This window comes from Eublepharis macularius, chromosome 4 (assembly GCF_028583425.1).
Source record: "Eublepharis macularius isolate TG4126 chromosome 4, MPM_Emac_v1.0, whole genome shotgun sequence".
Taxonomy (NCBI): Eukaryota; Metazoa; Chordata; class Lepidosauria; order Squamata; family Eublepharidae; genus Eublepharis; species Eublepharis macularius.
Window position 1 is genome coordinate 46939383 of NC_072793.1, and position 19332 is coordinate 46958714.

Consider the following 19332-nt stretch of genomic DNA (forward strand, 5'->3'; position numbering starts at 1 on the left):
AAACACTTTTAATGATCAAGATTCCATTGAGATTAAATTCTGAATTTTTATAATGATATACTCGTATTGGGGGGGAAATGCTTTTGAGTAGCCTGCTTGATCGACGTGTATTGCTTTTTTCATGCAAGAGTAGAAGTAGGATATTGGTGGGTAGTGAAATAGGGGCTGAGGTACTCAGAAGCTTTTTCATTTGGCCTTTAGATCATTTTAAAGGCAAACTTCAATTTTTCTTTCCTCTACATTTTCCTTGCCTGGTATGAGAACGTCTTCATCAACTCTTTAAGAAATCTTGGACTTTGGTCAAGTGATCAACAGATGGTTGACACTCCTATTGTGATCACCATATAAGGTATGCCGTGCTTTACTGAATCATGGTTGGACCAATACATTCATAAATGTATTCCATGAATCAATGAGAATGAGGGTAAGGCAAAGTTTTTACGTTATGACAAGAGAAGGAGCGGATGGAGTAAAAGTACCAACCTAAATGAAAGACCATGGATAGTACACAATTTTTTAAAAAATTAGTGTGCAGAGGGGTAGTTATGAGTGGTTCAGATAGACAGTTAATAAGTGAATTAATCTGCAGTAATCATGTGCTACGGGGGTGGATCATATCCCTATTCTACCATTCCAATGAGCAACATTTTGTTTGTTTATTTGTTGCTGAAATATTTATGCCCCACCTTTCATTTTGGCTCAAGTTTGAAGAACTCCTCCAGTCTAAGGAGCTATGATACTGCATGTATTAAAAATATAATAAAGCACAAAATCCATGAAGAAGCAAACTGCAGATAAGTAGACCAGCTTATAAGATGCAGAATTGCTCCTCAATGACAAAATGATTCCTACACATTTCTGTGGTGCCTCAATCCTATCAAGTAGTTTTCAGAGTTCTTTATTGTGAACAGAGTGGGAGCACTTCACATTGCTGAATTCAAATCTGAGGTATTTTCAAACCCAAATGCAGCAAGGAGGCTCTGAAGTTAGTTTTTTATGTCTTGTTCATAGCTGTACTATGGATAGGTGCGTGATAGAATTAAACATTCCAACTGGCATAGAGAGGATGTTAGCCTAACTGGGGGAGGGGTGTCTGTGAGTTGGGGAAACTGGCATTAAAGGAGATGCAGCGAGAGGGGGTAACCGGGAAATCTCCACCCATGTATACTGGGATTGTTTCCTCTGAGAATTCTCAAACAAACAGGCAGATGTTCTAAAGAAAAGATTTCTTTATTAACAGAGCAATAAAGGGCAAACACACAGAAAATCAAACAGAACACACACAGGACTAACCAGGAAAACAGGGAGGAAATGGGAAAGCAGTTTGGGGGAAAGGGCGGTATTTACGAGACTCAGAGGGGAAAAGAAGGTCTGCGGAGAAGCAGTAAAACAACCAGTGTTTCACAGAGAGAAGAAGCCCAACAGAGTGGGAGGGTGTGAATAGATACCAAGACATACATGCTGAGCATATGACATCTTGCTTCCAGAAACAATACCTTAATGGCTTGTCTGGAGGTAGGACCATACGTTGGGAAAGGTGTGATATGGCTATCTTGGGATGGGCTATAGGTAAAATATAGCTTGATGACCTGGTAAGTATCAAATAGGAAGGCTCTCAGATGTGCAGAATAGCTAGATTAAGTTAGATGGATGAGGGGAAGGATGGAAAGGCATTGACGAGATAAAGCTGGGAGTTTACTCAGGAAGCCTATCTCTGCCTCTATCTGGGGCGAGGGCTGTTTAGTCAGTCATTCCCCTAGGACTCATGGCTTGGTAACGTTCCAATCTCCAGGCTGGCTGGCATCCACTCTGCCTGAAGCCAGGCAGTGTCTGGGACTTCTGGCAAGGGGTTTATGATATTTCATATCCACAAACTGAGTATGAGGGAAAGGTTTGACTGCTAACAAGAACATTAAACATTATTTTTAAAGGGTGACATTATTTGTGGACAGCTCCTTAACCAACTTCTCAGACATCTATTTATTCTCCTTGTTTTGCTTTTTCTTATTTGAACTCTGTAGAGAAATGCCTTCTACTATATAATTCACCCCAGTAATTCAATAATTCAGTGGGATTGCACTCTGTGTATGAGACATGACTGCAAGCTTGTAGCTGACCAAGAAAAAAGATGATGGGATGAATCACCAAACTCCCAAGCATAGAGCGCTCCAGCATTCAGTTAAGCAAATGGATTTTCAGCTAAGATCTTGCTAGATTGTCACACCAAAGGGACAGAGACTGGGACAGCCAAAAAGCCAGTCTGTATTTTCTTCCTTTGGGGGCATGAGGATCAGAAAGATTAGGACTAACCCAACAGGGGACAGACACTCTCAAAGAAGATATTGTAAACTTTGGCCAGGGAAATTCAAGCTATGAAGGACTAAACTTTACAAAGGGGCTCCTTGACCACATGTCTATGGACAATAGGAAGAAGTCCCAACTCTGAGAACCAGATAATGAAGGAATTTAACATGCTGCAACTTCAAGAATCACTATCCTATCCTCATGAAACATTGTTTAGGATAAGTATATATTTTAGGCTTTAGAAGGTTGTATGTTTTCACCTTTTGTTTATATCTTTGCTCAGTCCAATGCTTGTACAGACAGCATGTGTGCTCTTTTTATTTTTTGTTTATTAAACTTCCTTATATTTTGAATACTTGAAGCCTGATCTCTGTAAATACACCGTACTTATTTGGTCCTGCTTTCTAAAGAGCAGTACAGGGGAGGAACAGCGGGTAAGCTCACTATTCTTTGAGCACAATGGCTCAAAAATGTGAAAGTGTGAGATCATCCCAGTGCTAGCTAGAACAAGCAAAGAGGGAGATGCAGCAACTAGATGAAGCCTTACAGAGTGCTACATGTACAAAGCCATCTAGCTGGAGATACTCTTGAAGATTTGTTGGTGGCAGTGGTTAATACCCAGTGAGAAGTTGATAACCCCTGGAAGTCAGGGTGTTGCCTTGCTGAGCGGAGACCTGGGACAGCAGTGGGGCTTTTCTGAGATCCTGTGATGTGAGGGAATGGGGCTTCTCCTTGTGAAAATGCCCTTTTCTCTATAACCACCAGACCACCTCTCTACCTTTTCTTTGAGAAGTAAATAATTTAGGACCCTTGTGGTACACATCTATATGCTCACAAGATATGAGCTGTTCATGATGACTCACAACAATGAGATTAAAGTTGCAAACTGCTGCTTCTCTTGTTTCCTTTCCAGGCTCAAAGGTACTGCAAAGCAATGAAGAAGAATCAAACACTTGTAACAGAATTTATCTTGGCTGGGTTTTCCAGTTTTCCAAATCTGCAGACTATTTTATTTGTTTTGTTCCTTCTCATGTATATTATAACTCTGGTTGGAAATCTGCTGATAATGGTAGTCATCGCATTTGAGAGGACCCTCCATACCCCCATGTATTTATTCCTCTTTGCTCTGTCCTTTTCTGAGACTTGGTACAGTTTAATAATTATTCCTAAAATGCTGAGAGACTTGCTAGCCAAGAGTAAAACAATCTCTTTTGCAGGATGTGTTGCACAAATGTTTTTCTTCCATGGGCTGGGTGGCACAAACTGCCTGATTCTGACAGTAATGGGTTATGACAGGTATCTAGCAATATGCAAGCCCTTGCACTACCCAGTCCTCATGAATATGCAGATGATTCTATGGCTTGTAGCTTTTTCCTGGACTGGAGGATTTCTCATATCCCTAACTCAAACAGCTCTGATTTTCGGGTTGCCCTTCTGTGGCTCCAACAACATCAACCACTTCTTGTGTCACATGAGGGCTGTAGTTAGGGTGGCCTGCACTGATGAAAGTACCACTGAAGTAGTGGTTTCCACCATCTCTATTTTGGGTTTGTGTGGAAGCTTCCTGTTCATTATATTAACATATGTCTTCATCATCTCTACCATTCTTCAGATTACTTCCACTGATGGCCGGCAGAAAGCCTTCTCTACCTGTGCTTCCCACCTCATTGTGGTGATTGTGCACTATGGGTTTGCCGCAATTGTCTATCTCAGGCCAAGCACCTCTGGTGCTTTAGACAATGACACACTGATGTCAATACCGTACACTATAATTACTCCACTTTTCAGTCCCATAATATTTACTCTAAGAAACAAAGAAATCAATGATGCCTTAAGGATAGCAATTAGTAAAAAATTATTGACCCCAAAGAGATGAAATGTTGATACACCAATTTTCTAATGCCAACAAATCCAGTTTAAACCATTGTTGTGTGATTAGTTATTTCAATATAAACATAGAGTTCCTAACAAATGGTTAACCAGCTTACTTAGTCAGGCCCCTTATACTTTATAAATGAATCTCTCAGTTCCAGGTATTATGTATTTTATGTTCCATTTCAAAATTACTGATAGAGATGGGGAATGAGTTCCTTGCCATTTTATCCCTAAACATTGAGAATGATAAAATATTGAGGATTGATGAATAACAATGGGAGAAAAGACTGGCCATTGCTCATGTCCCAGCATCAAAACATTTCCAGCCAACTTCCCATAGCAAGATGATGGTAGCACATAGTTCTCTGATTCCTCGAGTATGTGCAGGGCTTTTTTTCAGCTGGAACGTAGTGGAACGGAGTTCCGGAACCGCTTGAAAATCGTCACATGGCTGGTGGCCCCGCCCCCTGATCTCCAGACAGAGGGGAGTTTAGATTGCCCTCCGTGCCATGGTGCAGAGGGCAATCTAAACTCCCCTCTGTCGAGATCAGGGGGCGGGGCCACCAGCCATGTGACCATTTTCTCCCAGGGCAACCCACTGAGTTCCACCACCTCTTTCCCCCGGAAAAAAGCCCTGAGTATGTGTAATGTTCTGCAGCCATCCTTAGATTCCTTTGGAGCATGAAAAAGGATAGTTTGGCACATTAATATATTCAATGCCCAGCTATTTTTTTTATATTTAGTGTTCCCTACAGACACGGAGACAAAGGTCATAACAAAGCATGTGTTTCTGGCTGTTTCTGATCATGTACTGAGTGGCGGCTTTTCATCACTGATTTTTTATATTATTCATGACATGATGTGAGCACTTTTTTCAGCATGATCTGGATTGTCATTACATGATTATTTTTTGGGCAGGGGGATTTATATACTCTGAACAAATTAGCATTACATCTCCAAACCCACACAAATACGTGCTCAAATATGTATACAACAATAGCTCTTAAAGCATTCTCTATTATTCTGAAGAATTATTCTTGACATTTATATATGGGACTTAAAAATTCAGCTAACATCCTTTCCAGACACTCCTCCCCTTTGAGATAGCTATAATACTTTAAGCAGATGCAAAGACCTCTCCTCCTATGGTTGATTATGATGCCATGTCCATGTACTACACATAAGATACACAGCCCTCCAGAAGCCTATCACTTATGTTGCATGCAAATATAGCACTGAGACAAACTATATGTGCCACAGCATCTCAACACTCGAATTTGCACAGAAGCAATTGCTGATACAAAGGAGGCCACAGATATCATTATGGGAACAGGTTTCCCTTGCCTTAGTTACCACAATGATTGTTCTTTTATTTCACAGTCCCTCTATTTAATGTTGCTACAGACAAATGGACAGGCACATACAAGAAAGAACAGTGTACACAGCCAGAGATTAGCTTTCTCTTTTCACCGCAACAATTTCCACTTCTGAATAGACCTTTTCTGTTGCTTAGTTTGAGTGTTATCTCTGCAGTACATGACAGTACATGACATGCTCAAATGGCAAGCTAATCCTGTATGAAAGTAGCACTATTTAGTGAAATCAAAGGCTGTGAACAACCACTTCTTTTGGCCTTAGAACACGTAATTTAAAAAATCTTATTGTACATTCGGACTTTAAATCAATTAGGCAGATTTCCAATAACCCTACAGGCTACTTCCGATGCAGCCATTGCCACTTATGCCCTTTGGCTTTAACTGGTGCCCAGTTTGTAATCCCCGGGACCAATTTCACTTTACATCTTAAACAGTTCACCAGTCTTAGACAGTACTGCCAGTCTTCTGCAGTAGTTTATTTGATAATGTGTAAATGCAGTCTATTATATGTTGGAAGTACCATTCGTCCCCTGAAAACTCACCTCTTAGGACACGTCATGCATAAGAAACAATGTAACTGGTGCTCCATTAGTAGATCATTTTTTCAGTACCCATGACAGAGAAGATTTTCTGTCACAGTATTATGTTCCATTTCTAAGGGACCCCCTAGGTCGATTCAGAAAGATCTACTACGTAAGGAAACTTACTGGATCCACAGTTTGAATACCTTAAAACCTAATGGATTAAATAATGAAATAAATTACACGTTATTTGTAAACTTTTTTCTTGTGGATTCCCTTTCTGTACATGTTGTATACAAATGGGTTGTGTCCCTTTAAATTTCTTTTTACTCTTGTCATTGCCTTATTATCTGTATATAAGACTGTTATTTGTAAATTTTCTTCTTGTGGATTTCTTTTCTGTACATGCTGTATATAAGTGGGTTGTGTGTCCCTTTAAATTTCTTTTTGCTGTGTCATTGTCCTATCTGTACATAAGATAGTTGTAGTGGGGTGTAGTTACCTGTAACCACCATCAGAGAGGAGTGATGTGCTTATTAGAATTTTGTACTTGTAATGGTGAGTAGTCCTTGATTTCAATATCTACATAAGACAGAGTGTATCTTATGGATTTGTTTATTAAAGTTTATGTGAGAGGATCCTCCCTCACTAGCACCCTCTCCTGATGGCCTGCCATCCTACCAACTCTCCAAGCAGGTGTCCTCCGGCCTCAGATGGGCAGGGAAGGGGGTTGCACCACCTTGTTCCTTCTCCTGCCCTGGGAGTAGCAGCACACTCCAGCTGTCTCTCCCTGCAAAATCCTCCTCGGCCTTCACAGGAACCTGAATTTAAAGGCCTCCCCTGGCCCCACCTCCCTGGCTCTGGCCCCAATCGTCACCCCGTCTCCCTGATTGGCCCTGCTCCCAGCCTATCTGATAGGAGGGCTGGGTAGACTCTGTAGTCTCCTGGCCCCACCCACTCCATCCCCACCTGGGGTGTGGCATTTGGTCTGCTCTCTGCCTGGCTCGCCCCTGCTGCTTCTGAACCTTCCCCAGTGGCTCCCTTGGCATCTTGGGGCCTGCGCCTGCCTGACTTGTGCTGATGGCAATCTCCTGTGAGCCTGGATGAAGTGGAGCCATCTGGGCAACTGCAGGAGACAGGTGAGTCTGCTGAGTGGCTGCAGGCTGTTCCCCAGAGTTGTGCCTGGGCGTCGGCTGCAACTGGCCTAAGGGTGGGAGAGGCCTGGAGGCCTGGAGGGGCTCCTGCAACTGAGGTACTGCCAGAGGCGGTGCTGCAGGACCTAAAGGGGGTGCCTGCTGCTGCAGGGCTGGTGGTGAGGGTGGACAAAAGGCCGGTGTCGCCAGTTTATTTGATACATTAGGTGAGACTTTAAACCACCCTTGAGGAAGTCCAGTAGATGAAACTTCAAGATCTGCAGCCGGCCCCATTGTTGGGCGGAGGGGTCTTTTGCCCAGTGAGGCACCCTGACTTCTGGTGTCACCTGAAAGATACAGACACGTTTTTCATTATTACTTTACAGTATTGTATATTGAGGATACATACCTTCTGGACGACCTTCCTTCACCGTTCTTCTAGTGGCACCTAGAAAAAAGGCTTCAGTATTGATATCTAAATTATAAGGACATTGAAATAATTGTTTTTTGTAGTTTAGAACACTGTATTTGGCGGTCATATAGGTCTTCTTCCTTGTATATTGAATGTCATTGTAACTATTGGAATAGCCTGTATAACAAGAGTATTTTTGTAATTATTTAACTTATTAGAGCACTAGTTATTTTATTCTACACAATAAAATTTATATATCTAGACAAATTGAGTATGTCCTTTACTCCTTTAACCCTTTTGCTCTAATTGTGGACTTCTACTCCTTTGTTTTGGCTAGAGGAACATGGGCATATATGCAAAGATTAAAAGACAGGAAGGAAGAATGTGCATGCTTAAGAAGGTTCTGCATGTAACTGTTACTCAGTTCATATTTGGTTGGGCTTCTTCATTAATCATTATATTTTAAGAATGTTTCTCTACATTCTATTCTGAAAAGGAGAGGTATACCACACTTAAAGTTTTGCTAGCCTAAGCGTGTAATCCTGTGTCTTCCTTCAGTGAGCAAAGTCCATAGAATACAGCAGGATTTCCTTCTAGACATATTTAGCAGGCTGTAAATTAGAATTTACAGATTTGTATGAAAATAGTCCACTGGGAACAATCCATCCATAGTAAAACTTTCCCTTTTTATAGCCTCTGTTTTAAACACCTTCTATGTCTTGAACAAGCAGTTAAATACTATGAATTAGGTGCTATGACTTCATTTCACCAAGTCTTCCTCTAATAATGAAAGACTTCATTCAACTAAGCAAAAATTTTCTCAATGAGAGAAAGCCTTTCTCCATCATAAAAAGTCATTCATTGGAGGAAGTCTTTCTGTCTTTCAGGGAGGCTTAGCAAAAGAGATTCATAGGATCCAAATTATTGGAAGGGAGTATCCACAGACCACACACTCTGGGGCTAGACACTGGCTCTGTGGATACTCTCAGTGGCCACATTGGCCACAGCAACAGAGGTCGCTCCAGGAAGTGATGGCTCCCCTCCAGCCCCCCAGCCCCTCAGCCTCCACCATCTATGAGGATATGGAGTTCACTTGTGGCATCAGCCAAGCTGCACTTGGTGACTTCAGGGAGTCATCAATGCCAAAAATACAGAGGATGACTGACTCCACTTCCATGGTCCGTATCAAAGGTGTGATGGTACAAAGATGCTCCAAGATACCAGCAGGTAGGGGGAACACATCATAGGGGAACCTGGCTGAGCTATGTGAGGGAGCATACAGCCATCCTCCCACCAGGGGCAGCTCATTCCTATTTGTCTCAGCAGCTGCTATAGTGCAGGTGTAGCTGCTATCCACCTTCTCCTGGCTTGCAAACATGGGGATGGGAGATGGGATCCTGGTCCACAGGCCCCCTCCCAAGGGGATATCTATCACCCATGAAGTATCTGCAAGGACACTGCCATTCTCCTCCTGAAGGAGTACAACCCTACTCTCATCACCAGGTCATGGGAATGTCCCCTCTGTTGCCACAGAAGCAAACAAAAAAACCACGTAAATTTACTAATAAATGTGTTTGTACAAGATGAAACTTAGCAGTCCAGTAATTAAATAAACAATTACATGCTTGTTATATAGACAATGAAGGCTATATAACTTGATATGACTCTCAGAACACAAGTGGAACAATCATTCATATAGATGCTACATTTAAAGGACCCGGTACCTATGTATACATATTGCAAACATTAATATATCCAATATTGCACATTCATATTAAAGTGCAAGTGCATCAATCAGCACCAATAAGGCAAGCATGCAACGGTATATGGAAAACACAACATACAAGGGTCAAAAGCACTCAATATCCACACAGTGTGGGAGAGTCCACAAAAGCTCTCTCGGAGGCAATTTCAAGTGACTGTGAAAAGTCCTAAATGAATAATCTTCTTAGTTCTGGTTCTGACGGGTTGTCTAGATCCTTATTAGTTCCGTTTCAATTCACATCTTTATCAAAGAATACACAGGCAAAGTTCCATTCATGGCAATTTCTTACAACAAAGTGAAGTATCATTCACAAAAGTACCAGTCACAGGTACTAGCCTTCATTGTCTATATAATTGTTTATTAAATATAATAATTGTTTATTAAATTACAATTAAATATATAATTGTTTATTAAATTACTGCACTGTTAAGTTTCATCTTTTACAAACACGTTTATTAGTAAGTTTACGTGGGTTTTTTGTTCGCTTCTGTGGATTTGTATTGCATTACTCTCTTTGCTTTGATATCCTCTGCTGATATCCTCTGTTGCCACAGCAATGGCTTCTCCACTGAGTGAGTCACCTACAGGAAAGAAGTCAGGGGTTAGTGGGAAGTTAAGGGCAGCAGAGTATCATTACCATACCCCAAGAGAGCATAACATGCCCATTTAAGGACAAAAACTGACCAGGGAGGACTGCAACACTCCAGCCCTCTACTACAACAAATATTGACTTCTGGAATGGCATGGTGCTGTCATGGCAACTGAGTTATGAGCTCAGTGCCATGATCTTCCTGACTCCTTGGGACTCGAGGATTCAGGCCCCCAAGACCCCCACACACAGAGAGGGGGGCAGGCCAGAGCAAGGTGGAAGAGCTCAAGGGGACTGTGCAGCCCCCACACCGGCTCAAATGGCAAGGACCGGGGAAGAAGCCTTATGGCTCTCAAACTATGAACTCCAGGATTTTGAATAAGTGAAAATAAAGTAAAGATTTCTGACAAGATAGAAGTAAAGACAACTGAATGACTGAAAAAGAATGATTCTACTTGACATCTCTCCAAGTAAGAGAATTGTTTATGGCTTTATGAGGGCTATCCAGCTTGATGGGGGGGGGGGGGGAGTTATTATCCTCCGGAGAAGCGGCTGCTTTGTGAACCAGGGGACTGTCATTGAAGAGTGATTGCAAAAAGATTTTTCCTGGGAGAAAGCGTGGGAGCAAAAATCTTCTGAACTATATGCAGCAAGAGCAAAGTAGTTTTTTACCTGTTTTAAGAGATCTTTGATTGATCATCTGAAAGTGAGTGAATAAAATGGTGCTCTCTGAAGAGATATTTTCAAAGCTGCAGCAAATCTCTAAGCTGATGAATAACGTATTAAGAAAAGCAGATGAGACACTTGGATTGAAATCAGATAAGGGCACTGTGACAGGTGCCAAATTAGAAGAAAACCTTGATGGGACAGGTTTATTTGAAAGGAAATTGGAAGAGAAATGACAACAAAATGGAGTCGAAAGGCAGTCTTTTTCTGTGAAACTACAAAAGGTGGAGAAGAAGGAGGAGGAGCGTGGAAAGAAAGCTGTGAGAAAGAGATCTAGTGTATTGCCTCTGTACGAAGCAAAAAGCACACAACGTACTTCAATTAAGAAATACATCACAAAGAGGAAGAAAGACAATCAGAGACATAACAATGTACCCATCGACACCTTGCAGAAATTCTTGGAAGGCAAGAGGAGCCGCTTATGGTTGATTGTCGGAAAGAAAGAGTTGCAACACTATTCTAGAGGGAGAAAGAAGAAGAAAGAAGATGGAACTTAAATCATGATCCAGGGGCTTTGATAACTGGATTAGAGGGAGAGGGGCAAAGGGGTTCTTGGACTCTTCTGCTCCTCTTCTTATCTTTCTTTTTACTTTCCTTCTGTTGGAGCTCTTTTCTTTTCCTTAAATAAAAGTATTGTAGGAAAGAAGGAGCCATAATATTATTTTAGAGGGAGGGAGAAGAGGAACAAAAATGAAATACAAAGTATGACCCGGTAAATGGGTCTTGGGTGTCTCTTATTTCCCCTCTTATTTCTTATGTTTTTAATTGGGATTCCTTTTTATTTCTTTAAATAAAAGGATAAGAATGGTTTTGAGATAAGATAGCTGGTAGGTTTAACAGGAGAAACACTAGGGAGGTAGAGGGAACCTTATAAGTGGGTTAATTTTTAAAATCTAAATTATAGGTTAAGCTAAGTCTGCCTATATATTTGCCTTGTTTTTCTTCTGCCTTTTTATAATGAAAATACAAGTATTAAATCTTAGATGGCTTGAGATCTGATATATCAAAGATCGAGGGTAGGCTGTTATAAAAATTTCATTGTATATTTCTTTCCTTTAAGAAAATATTTAGTTAATGACATATACAAATAATGGGACTAACAATAGAATGTAATGATGTGGATGTTCACTTCTATTTTCTGTTTTTTTTATTTTCTCCTCTCTGCTCTATTTCTGGAAAGACTAAGGGCTTAGTACTCTAGGCTCAAGAATTAAAGGATTGAAATGTGCCTTAAGATGATGCTCACTTAAAATATAAATAAATTGTTAGAAATGAGAAAGGAAACTGAATAGGTGGGTTAAAAAGCAAGAAAATTAAAAAGTGCTTGAAGAGATTTAAATGGACACTGTATAGGTTAAGCTAAGTCTGCCTATATATTTGCCTTGTTTTTCTTCTGACTTTTAAAAATGAAAATATAAGTATTAAATCTTAGATGGCTTGAGATTTGATATATTAAATATTGAGGGTAGGCTGTTATAAAAATTTCATTGTTAATTTAATTTATCTCATTATTGTTTTGTATATTGATTTTAGTATTGTTGTTTTCTTGTTTTTATTGATTTTAAACTGTTCACCGTGCAGAGCCCTGGGAATGGACGGTATATAAATTGAAATATAAAATAAAAATTGTATACTTCTTTCCTTTAATTAAATATTTAGTTAATGACATATAACTCCCCTCTCCCCCAGTTTTAGTCTGAATTGGTGCCTCTGGGATTGCTTTAAAAAATCCTATTTATGCATCTCCTTGTCATGTCTAGTTAGTCCTAGGGGGTCTCTAAAGGAGAAAGAAGGGAAATGGATTTCAGAAAGGGCCTTATTTAAATTCGTCTCACGTGCCTTTTTCTTCTACTGTTGTGTTACTAAGGCGTCAGCTGATGCAATGGTTGCAGAAAAATAATGTTTATTTGCTAGTATAAGCGCGAAGTCTTCCAATGAACTTTATAGGATGTTTTATCGGATTCAGCACAAGTTTTCCCGCAAATGTCTTTTAGACATCTTCCAGCCCTCTTTGGATCACCCAGGTCTGCAGTGAACCATGGGGCTGGCTTCTGCTGTTCCTTTGTGCTTGCTCCTATAACTATCTCCACCAGCCAGAGTGTGGGTGTAGTTTCTCATTCTCTCTACTGAACACAGAGGCTGCCAACTCTGCTTTTCTTTCTGTGGGACTGTGGGACATTTCCTTACTACACAGCAGGGTCCCTCTTCTGCTCTATTTCCTGGGAACTTTGGAAGTTCTAAGTCCACTCTCTGGGTCATCAAAATATACTCTACCCAGCTCTGCAGACTGAGGATAGATAAACTCCACTCTTGGCGGATTTACAGTTTTAATTCCTTTTTAAATTCGTCTCTCTCAGCCAAGGGCTTGGCTGTCTTTCCCTTTTCTTTTCTCTCCTCTCATTTAACTCTTCATACACACATCTGAATACAAAATTTCACTGTTCATATGCTTGGATATACACATTAACATGGTAAGGGGGGTTGAGTGTATCAGTGAAGGTGAGAGCAATACCGTCAGGAGTGCAGGCTTGTTCAAGAGTCTAAACTCCTGGAAGTCACTCAAGGAAGAATGGTCAAAGCTGAGACACCAGACTCAGATGCATCCACCCCCTTCAGGAATCAATGGTCTCGTCAGCAGAAGAGAACTGACAGTTCCAGTGGTGATGGGGGCAGAGGAATCCCTGAGGGATAGATACTGTGCAGCAGCAGTAGTGGAAGGTGATACTGGAGGAGGATCTTTCATGGACAACAGCAGTGATGTTTCAGGTTGGTATTGCATAGAAGCAGGGCTTTTTTTCAGCTGGAACGCGGTGGAACGGAGTTCCGGAACCTCTTGAAAATGGTCACATGGCTGGTGGCCCCGCCCCCTGATCTCCAGACAGGGGAGATCAGGGAGCGCAGTGCAGAGGGCAATCTGAACTCTCCTCTGTCTGGAGATCAGGGGGCGGGGCCACCAGCCATGTGACCATTTTCTCCGAGGGCAACCCACTGAGTTCCACCACCTCTTTTCCCAGAAAAAAAGGCCTGCATAGAAGAATGCAATGCTAAACAAATTCTTATCATCTCTTACCTCAAAAACCTTATGGAGACAACCCAAAATGAAAGAAAGATATAGTGTTGGAAGACAGGACCTTCAGGTTGGAAGGCACTCCATTAGCTGCTGGGGAAGAGCAAGAGGACAGGTATGAATAGTGCTATTCTTAATGACTGCCCTGGATTCAGGCCAAAAGGCTGTCCAGTTACTGATGTGAACAGATGCAAAAGGAAAGTCCAAAGTGATGCAACACATATAATACAAACATGGAATGTGAGAAGTAAGAAATCAGGTAAGCTTGAAATTGTAAAATGAGAAATGGAATGTTTAAACATAGTAATCTTGGGTGTGAGTGAACAAAAGTGGATTGAATTAGGACATTTTCACTTCAATTACAAAGTGTTTTACTCAAGAAATGACAAACTCAAAAGAAATGGTGTTGTTTTAATAGTGAGGAAAGATGTAGCACAAGCAATCAGGGGCTATAATGGAAAGTCTGACCAAATAATATCAATCAGACTTCATGGGAAGCCTATCAACAGGCAGTTATGATTTCCCCCAAACTGGTTGTGGTTCTGGGTGAGTATCCTGAACCCAAGCTGGAGAGTCCACGTGTGAGGGAACACTTGTGGTAAGAATTGCCCTATAACAACACTGAAGTTCTTCGGGTCAGGAAAGCTCCCAGCTTCCTGGCTTTTTGCAAACTATGCAAAACTTATACAGAAGGGCTTTTTATACAGGTAATAAGACTGTGCAGTAGGGAAATGGTTCAGAGAGAGGCGCTGGTAAAGGGATAGGCACTGCTGACTATATTATGTTGTACTGTCTTTTCCTGTAATTACTCTCCTACTGTATATTTTCTCCACATTGTTTAATATGTCATATCAATTTGCTTATACTTTGTTTCAACATTGTTTCAGCTATGTATCAGATTTCTGGTTTTTTAAAAAACATTGTTGTAATGTTTGTTGAACGTATTGTTTATTGAATGTCTCAACTGTTAATCATATTGACTTACACTGTGTAGATAGATAGATAGATAGATAGATAGATAGATAGATAGATAGATAGATAGATAGATAGATAGATAGATAGATAGATAGATAGATAGATAGATAGATAGATAGATAGATAGATAGATAGATAGATAGATAGATAGATATAATCCACCATCAGTTCCAGATGGTGATCTATAATACATACCCGCTGCTACCAAGTACATACTAGTGCTTTCCCAATTTTATCATCCTCTATAGATCAGTGAGGGCCAAGCTACAATGGCAAGTGAACAGACAGAGGGCCAAGCTACAAGTGACGAATGACACTTGAACAGCAAGTGAACAGACTCACATGTATTCCTCCCTGTTCACTTGTGCTCCACTTGGATCGAGTGGAGCGCAAGTGGAGCACAAGTGAACAGGGAGGAGTACATGTGAGTCTGTTCACTTGCCGTTCAAGCGTCATTCATCACTTGTAGCTTGGCCCTCACATGTATTCCTCCCTGTTCACTTGCGCTCCACTTGTGCTCCACTTGTGCTCCACTTGTGCTCCACTTGATCGAGTGGAGCGCAAGTGGAGCGCAAGTGAACAGGGAGGAATACATGTGAGTCTGTTCACTTGCCATTCAAGTGTCATTCATCACTTCTAGCTTGGCCCTTAGCTGGACAGCATGACATGGTCCATCCTCATGCTCTTTGAGACCTGAATGAATCCTTCCTTAGCCACCCTCTGATTTGGTCTTTAGTTCAGAGACAGCCCTTTTGTTTGGCCATCTCACAAGTGAAATGACTATTGAGCCATTTCACTTGATACTGACTAGAAGACTAGCAGTCATATTTATCTGAGTTCTTCAGCTGTTGCAGATCATATAAGCAGTTGTTTTTCTTTTCATGTGGGAAACAGGTAGTCCTAGCCAGAAACTATTCCAAATTGTTTGTTGCATATAGTCCCCAGGAGTAAATTGTGGATATATTGGAAACTTGCATTGATCAATTTGCTGAACGTTTTGCAAACAAAATCATTCACATCCAGTCAGATTTGAATACCACATTATTTACGGATACCTTATTGATCCTGGACGCCAACTTAGTTTGCTGGTTGTGGTTTCTTCCTGGATAATGGAAATCTAGTGGCAATCTGTAACACGATGTTGCATTTGAAGATGATTCAAAAGCTTGAACTGCTTCGGAACATGGTGATTAGTGCGCTTACAAGTATTGGCTGAAGCAAGCTTATTGTTGCCAGTGTACTTCTGGGTCCAATACAAACTGCCATTGTTAATCTTTAAAGCCCTAAATGGCCTAAAATCGATGTATGTGGTGGACTATCTCTACCCATACATACTAGTTCATGCTCTGAGGTCACCCAAAGAAGCCTTATTGTGAGAACCCCTTGCTGGAGAAATCCAATTGGTGAGAAACTGCACAGGGGCTTTCTCAGTAGCCATCTCTGCTTTTTGGAATTTACTCCTCCTGCACTGCAGACAAGTCCTTCATGAGAGGCCTTCTGGCATCGGCTGATTTTTTTTTTTAATTCAGAAGGCCTTTTGTTGTTGTTGTTGTTGTTGTTACATCTGGCCCCAGTGTTTGTTAGTTTTAGTGTCTGCTATTTTAACTATTTCGTATTGATTTTAATACAGTATTCTTTTAGAATAAAAAGGCAAACTATAAATCTTCAAACAGATAAATAAAATATATTGATTTCAGAAGCATTGGTTCCTCCTAAATAACTTCACGTATATATGAACATATCATTGTTTGATACCGTAACATGACTGTCTAGGTAAAGGTAAAGGTAGTCCCCTGCGCAAGCACTGAGTCATTACTGACCCATGGGGGGACATCGCATCAGGATGTTTTCTTGGCAGACTTTTTACAGGGTGGTTTGCCATTGCCTTCCCCAGTCTTCTACATTTTACCCCCAGAAAACTGGGTACTCATTTTACCGACCTCGGAAGGATGGAAGGCTGAGTCAACCTTGAGCCGACTACCTGAACCCGGCTTCCACCAGGATCGAACTCAGGTTGTGTTGTGAGCAGAGTTTGGGCTGCAGTACTGCAGCTTACCACTCTGCACCATGGGGCTCTTCTGAATAAAATGTATTGATTTCAGAAGCATTGGTTCCTTCTAAATAACTTTACGTATATATGAACATATCATTGTTTGATACAATAACATGGCTGTCTAATGAGACATTAAACATTGTAATGTTGAACTAGAAATGTTAACTTCCCTGGCTGTCCAAGAATAATTGAGAAGTTCTATTTTCACTCTCTTTAATTTATTGCATCATAAATCAATAGAGAAAAGGTTCATTAATTACTTCTGTAGCAGAACTTTCAAACAGAATGTGGGTCAAGTCCCAAAGAAACAATAATAATTTTAAAATATAATGATCAAGGGCATAAATCTGCTGAGATTTAATTATGAAATTTAAAAACAACAAATGGTGCATCCCAGTGTTGGAAAAGACAGCTTCATATAGTTTGCTTGAGTGACAAGGATTTTTTTTTAGTGGAAGAACATGGGCTGGCCCTGAGTTAGGAGGTGTCTGATATACTCAGGACTGTTTTCACTTGGCTTGACTTTTAAAAGAAAGCCCCAGTTTTTTTCCTTCCACACTGTGTTCTTATTTGGGACAAAAAATTCCTTTTTGCATCTTCAAGGAATCAGAAGGACTGCAATAGAGAGAACAGCAGGTGATCAATACATCTGCTGTGATCATTGTATAAGGTAAGTGTTCCTTGAATGTTAGACAGACAGGTTGGGATCATTTTTAACTGTGTTATGAAGGAAACAGAGTCTAGCAAATATTTATACCAAAGGAAGTCAGGGTTTTGGTGGAAATACACTCATATATTTGTTTTTCCTCATTGTGGAAGACCAGGTTTAAAAGGAATAGAAGTATCAAAGATTATGGATAACCACTTCCTTCTCTTAGAAACCATTTTTCCTGATTAGCACAATGGAATAATTCAAAGTTTTTAACAATGACAGAATTCTAAGGGACAATTCTGAAACATGCAAAAATGTTTCATTTTCAGTAAACTTTTCACATTTGTGAAATATTCCTCACAGGGGGATATTTGTTTGTAGCATTGTACCAGCACCCACTCCAGATTCCTAAACCTTGCCCCCAGAATAATGTAAGTAACAGTGGGAAAGTTATCAAATATAGGAAAAATATACATTCTACCACACAGTAGAAGACAAAAATGTTGCCTTCCTCCTTTACTAGCTATTTACCAGTTTACCCAATTGGCTGAATATCAATGTCACCCTAAGCAGAATTACACCTTTCTAATTTGAAGTCAATTGGCTTAAGTCCAAACTAGCCATTATGGCCTGGAACTAGTGATGTGCAAGTGAAAACATAAACAGACTTAGCACAGTTCTGCTTGTACCAGCTCTTGTGCAACATCAAGAGCTTTCCTCTCTCTATATTATAGTACCTAGAGAATATCTGGTGCCATTGAAAACACAAGTGGGGATACAATAAATCTGACTTGGCACAAGTGGCTACCCAAGTTGTCTTGCATTTCCGCAAGTGCAAGAGCCCTAGCACAAACAAAGGTTTTGCATTGGATCCAACCCTATGTCTGGCATGAGTTGGGTTGGGATTCACCCCAACCAGACTAATCTGAGTACAGCTCAAGCATGAGGCCATTTTGGTTCAGGAAACTGGCATGAGGAGGAAGGTTGAAACCCTAGCTCTCCCATGTTGCAGCTCCAAGCTGAATGATGCCTCACCATGATTGGGAATTTTGGTTCCCTAATGTCACATTTGGCTATGCAAAGATCAATCACGTTGGGGAAATGCCAACCCAACTTGTGACAGACATCAGTATATTTAATTCTCAACATGGCCCAATCTGTGGATACTTAAATCCAGAAATAGAAGCCTGAGCAGACAAGGCAAGGGGAGATAAAGGTAGGTTTGCTAGTGAGTGACCAGGAGAGAAGGAACCAGAAAAAGGAGGAGAAGCAATGAGGGGCTTTCATGGAAGGGAAAAAGAAAGTAGCGGAGAAGTGTAAACTAAACCCTCATGCCAATTCTTGTGGGTCCCTGTCTTGCAAAAACTAGTTTGGACCTTAGAATGATGTAAATCAGTTTAAGATTGCACTGTAAATTACCACATGGTTATCACCTACTGTTGCTTTATGTACACTCAGAGCCAAGCTACAAGTGATGAATGACACTTGCCTGGCAAGTGAACAGACTCACGTGTATTCCTCCCTGTTCACTTGCCCTCCACTTGCGCTCTACTTGATCAAGTGGAGAGCAAGTGAATGAGCAAGTATTTATTATGCCACATTTGCTGCAGACAATGAGCCAAGCTACAAGTGACGAATGACACTTGAACAGCAAGTGGATTGAGTGGAGAGCAAGTGGAGGGCAAGTGAACAGGGAAGAATACACTTGCTGTTCAAGTGTCATTCGTCACTTGTAGTTTGGCCCTCACATGTATTCCTCCCTACGTGATCAAGTGGAGGGCAAGTGAACAGGGAGGATTACACGTAAGTCTGTTCACTTGCCAGGCGAGTGTCATTCGTCACTTGTAACTTGGCCCAATGTCATCTGAAATAGCTCACAGAAAC

The 19332-nt window shown here is 40.9% G+C and overlaps 1 protein-coding gene across 1 annotated transcript; it reads left to right on the forward strand.

The window, feature by feature from the left end:
- Window positions 1-3238: 3238 nt before the first annotated feature.
- LOC129327576 (olfactory receptor 10X1-like) lies at window positions 3239-4180 on the forward strand. Its single transcript, XM_054976330.1, has one exon. The coding sequence runs from the start codon at window positions 3239-3241 to the stop codon at window positions 4178-4180; it is 942 nt and encodes a 313-aa protein (XP_054832305.1).
- Window positions 4181-19332: the final 15152 nt, after the last annotated feature.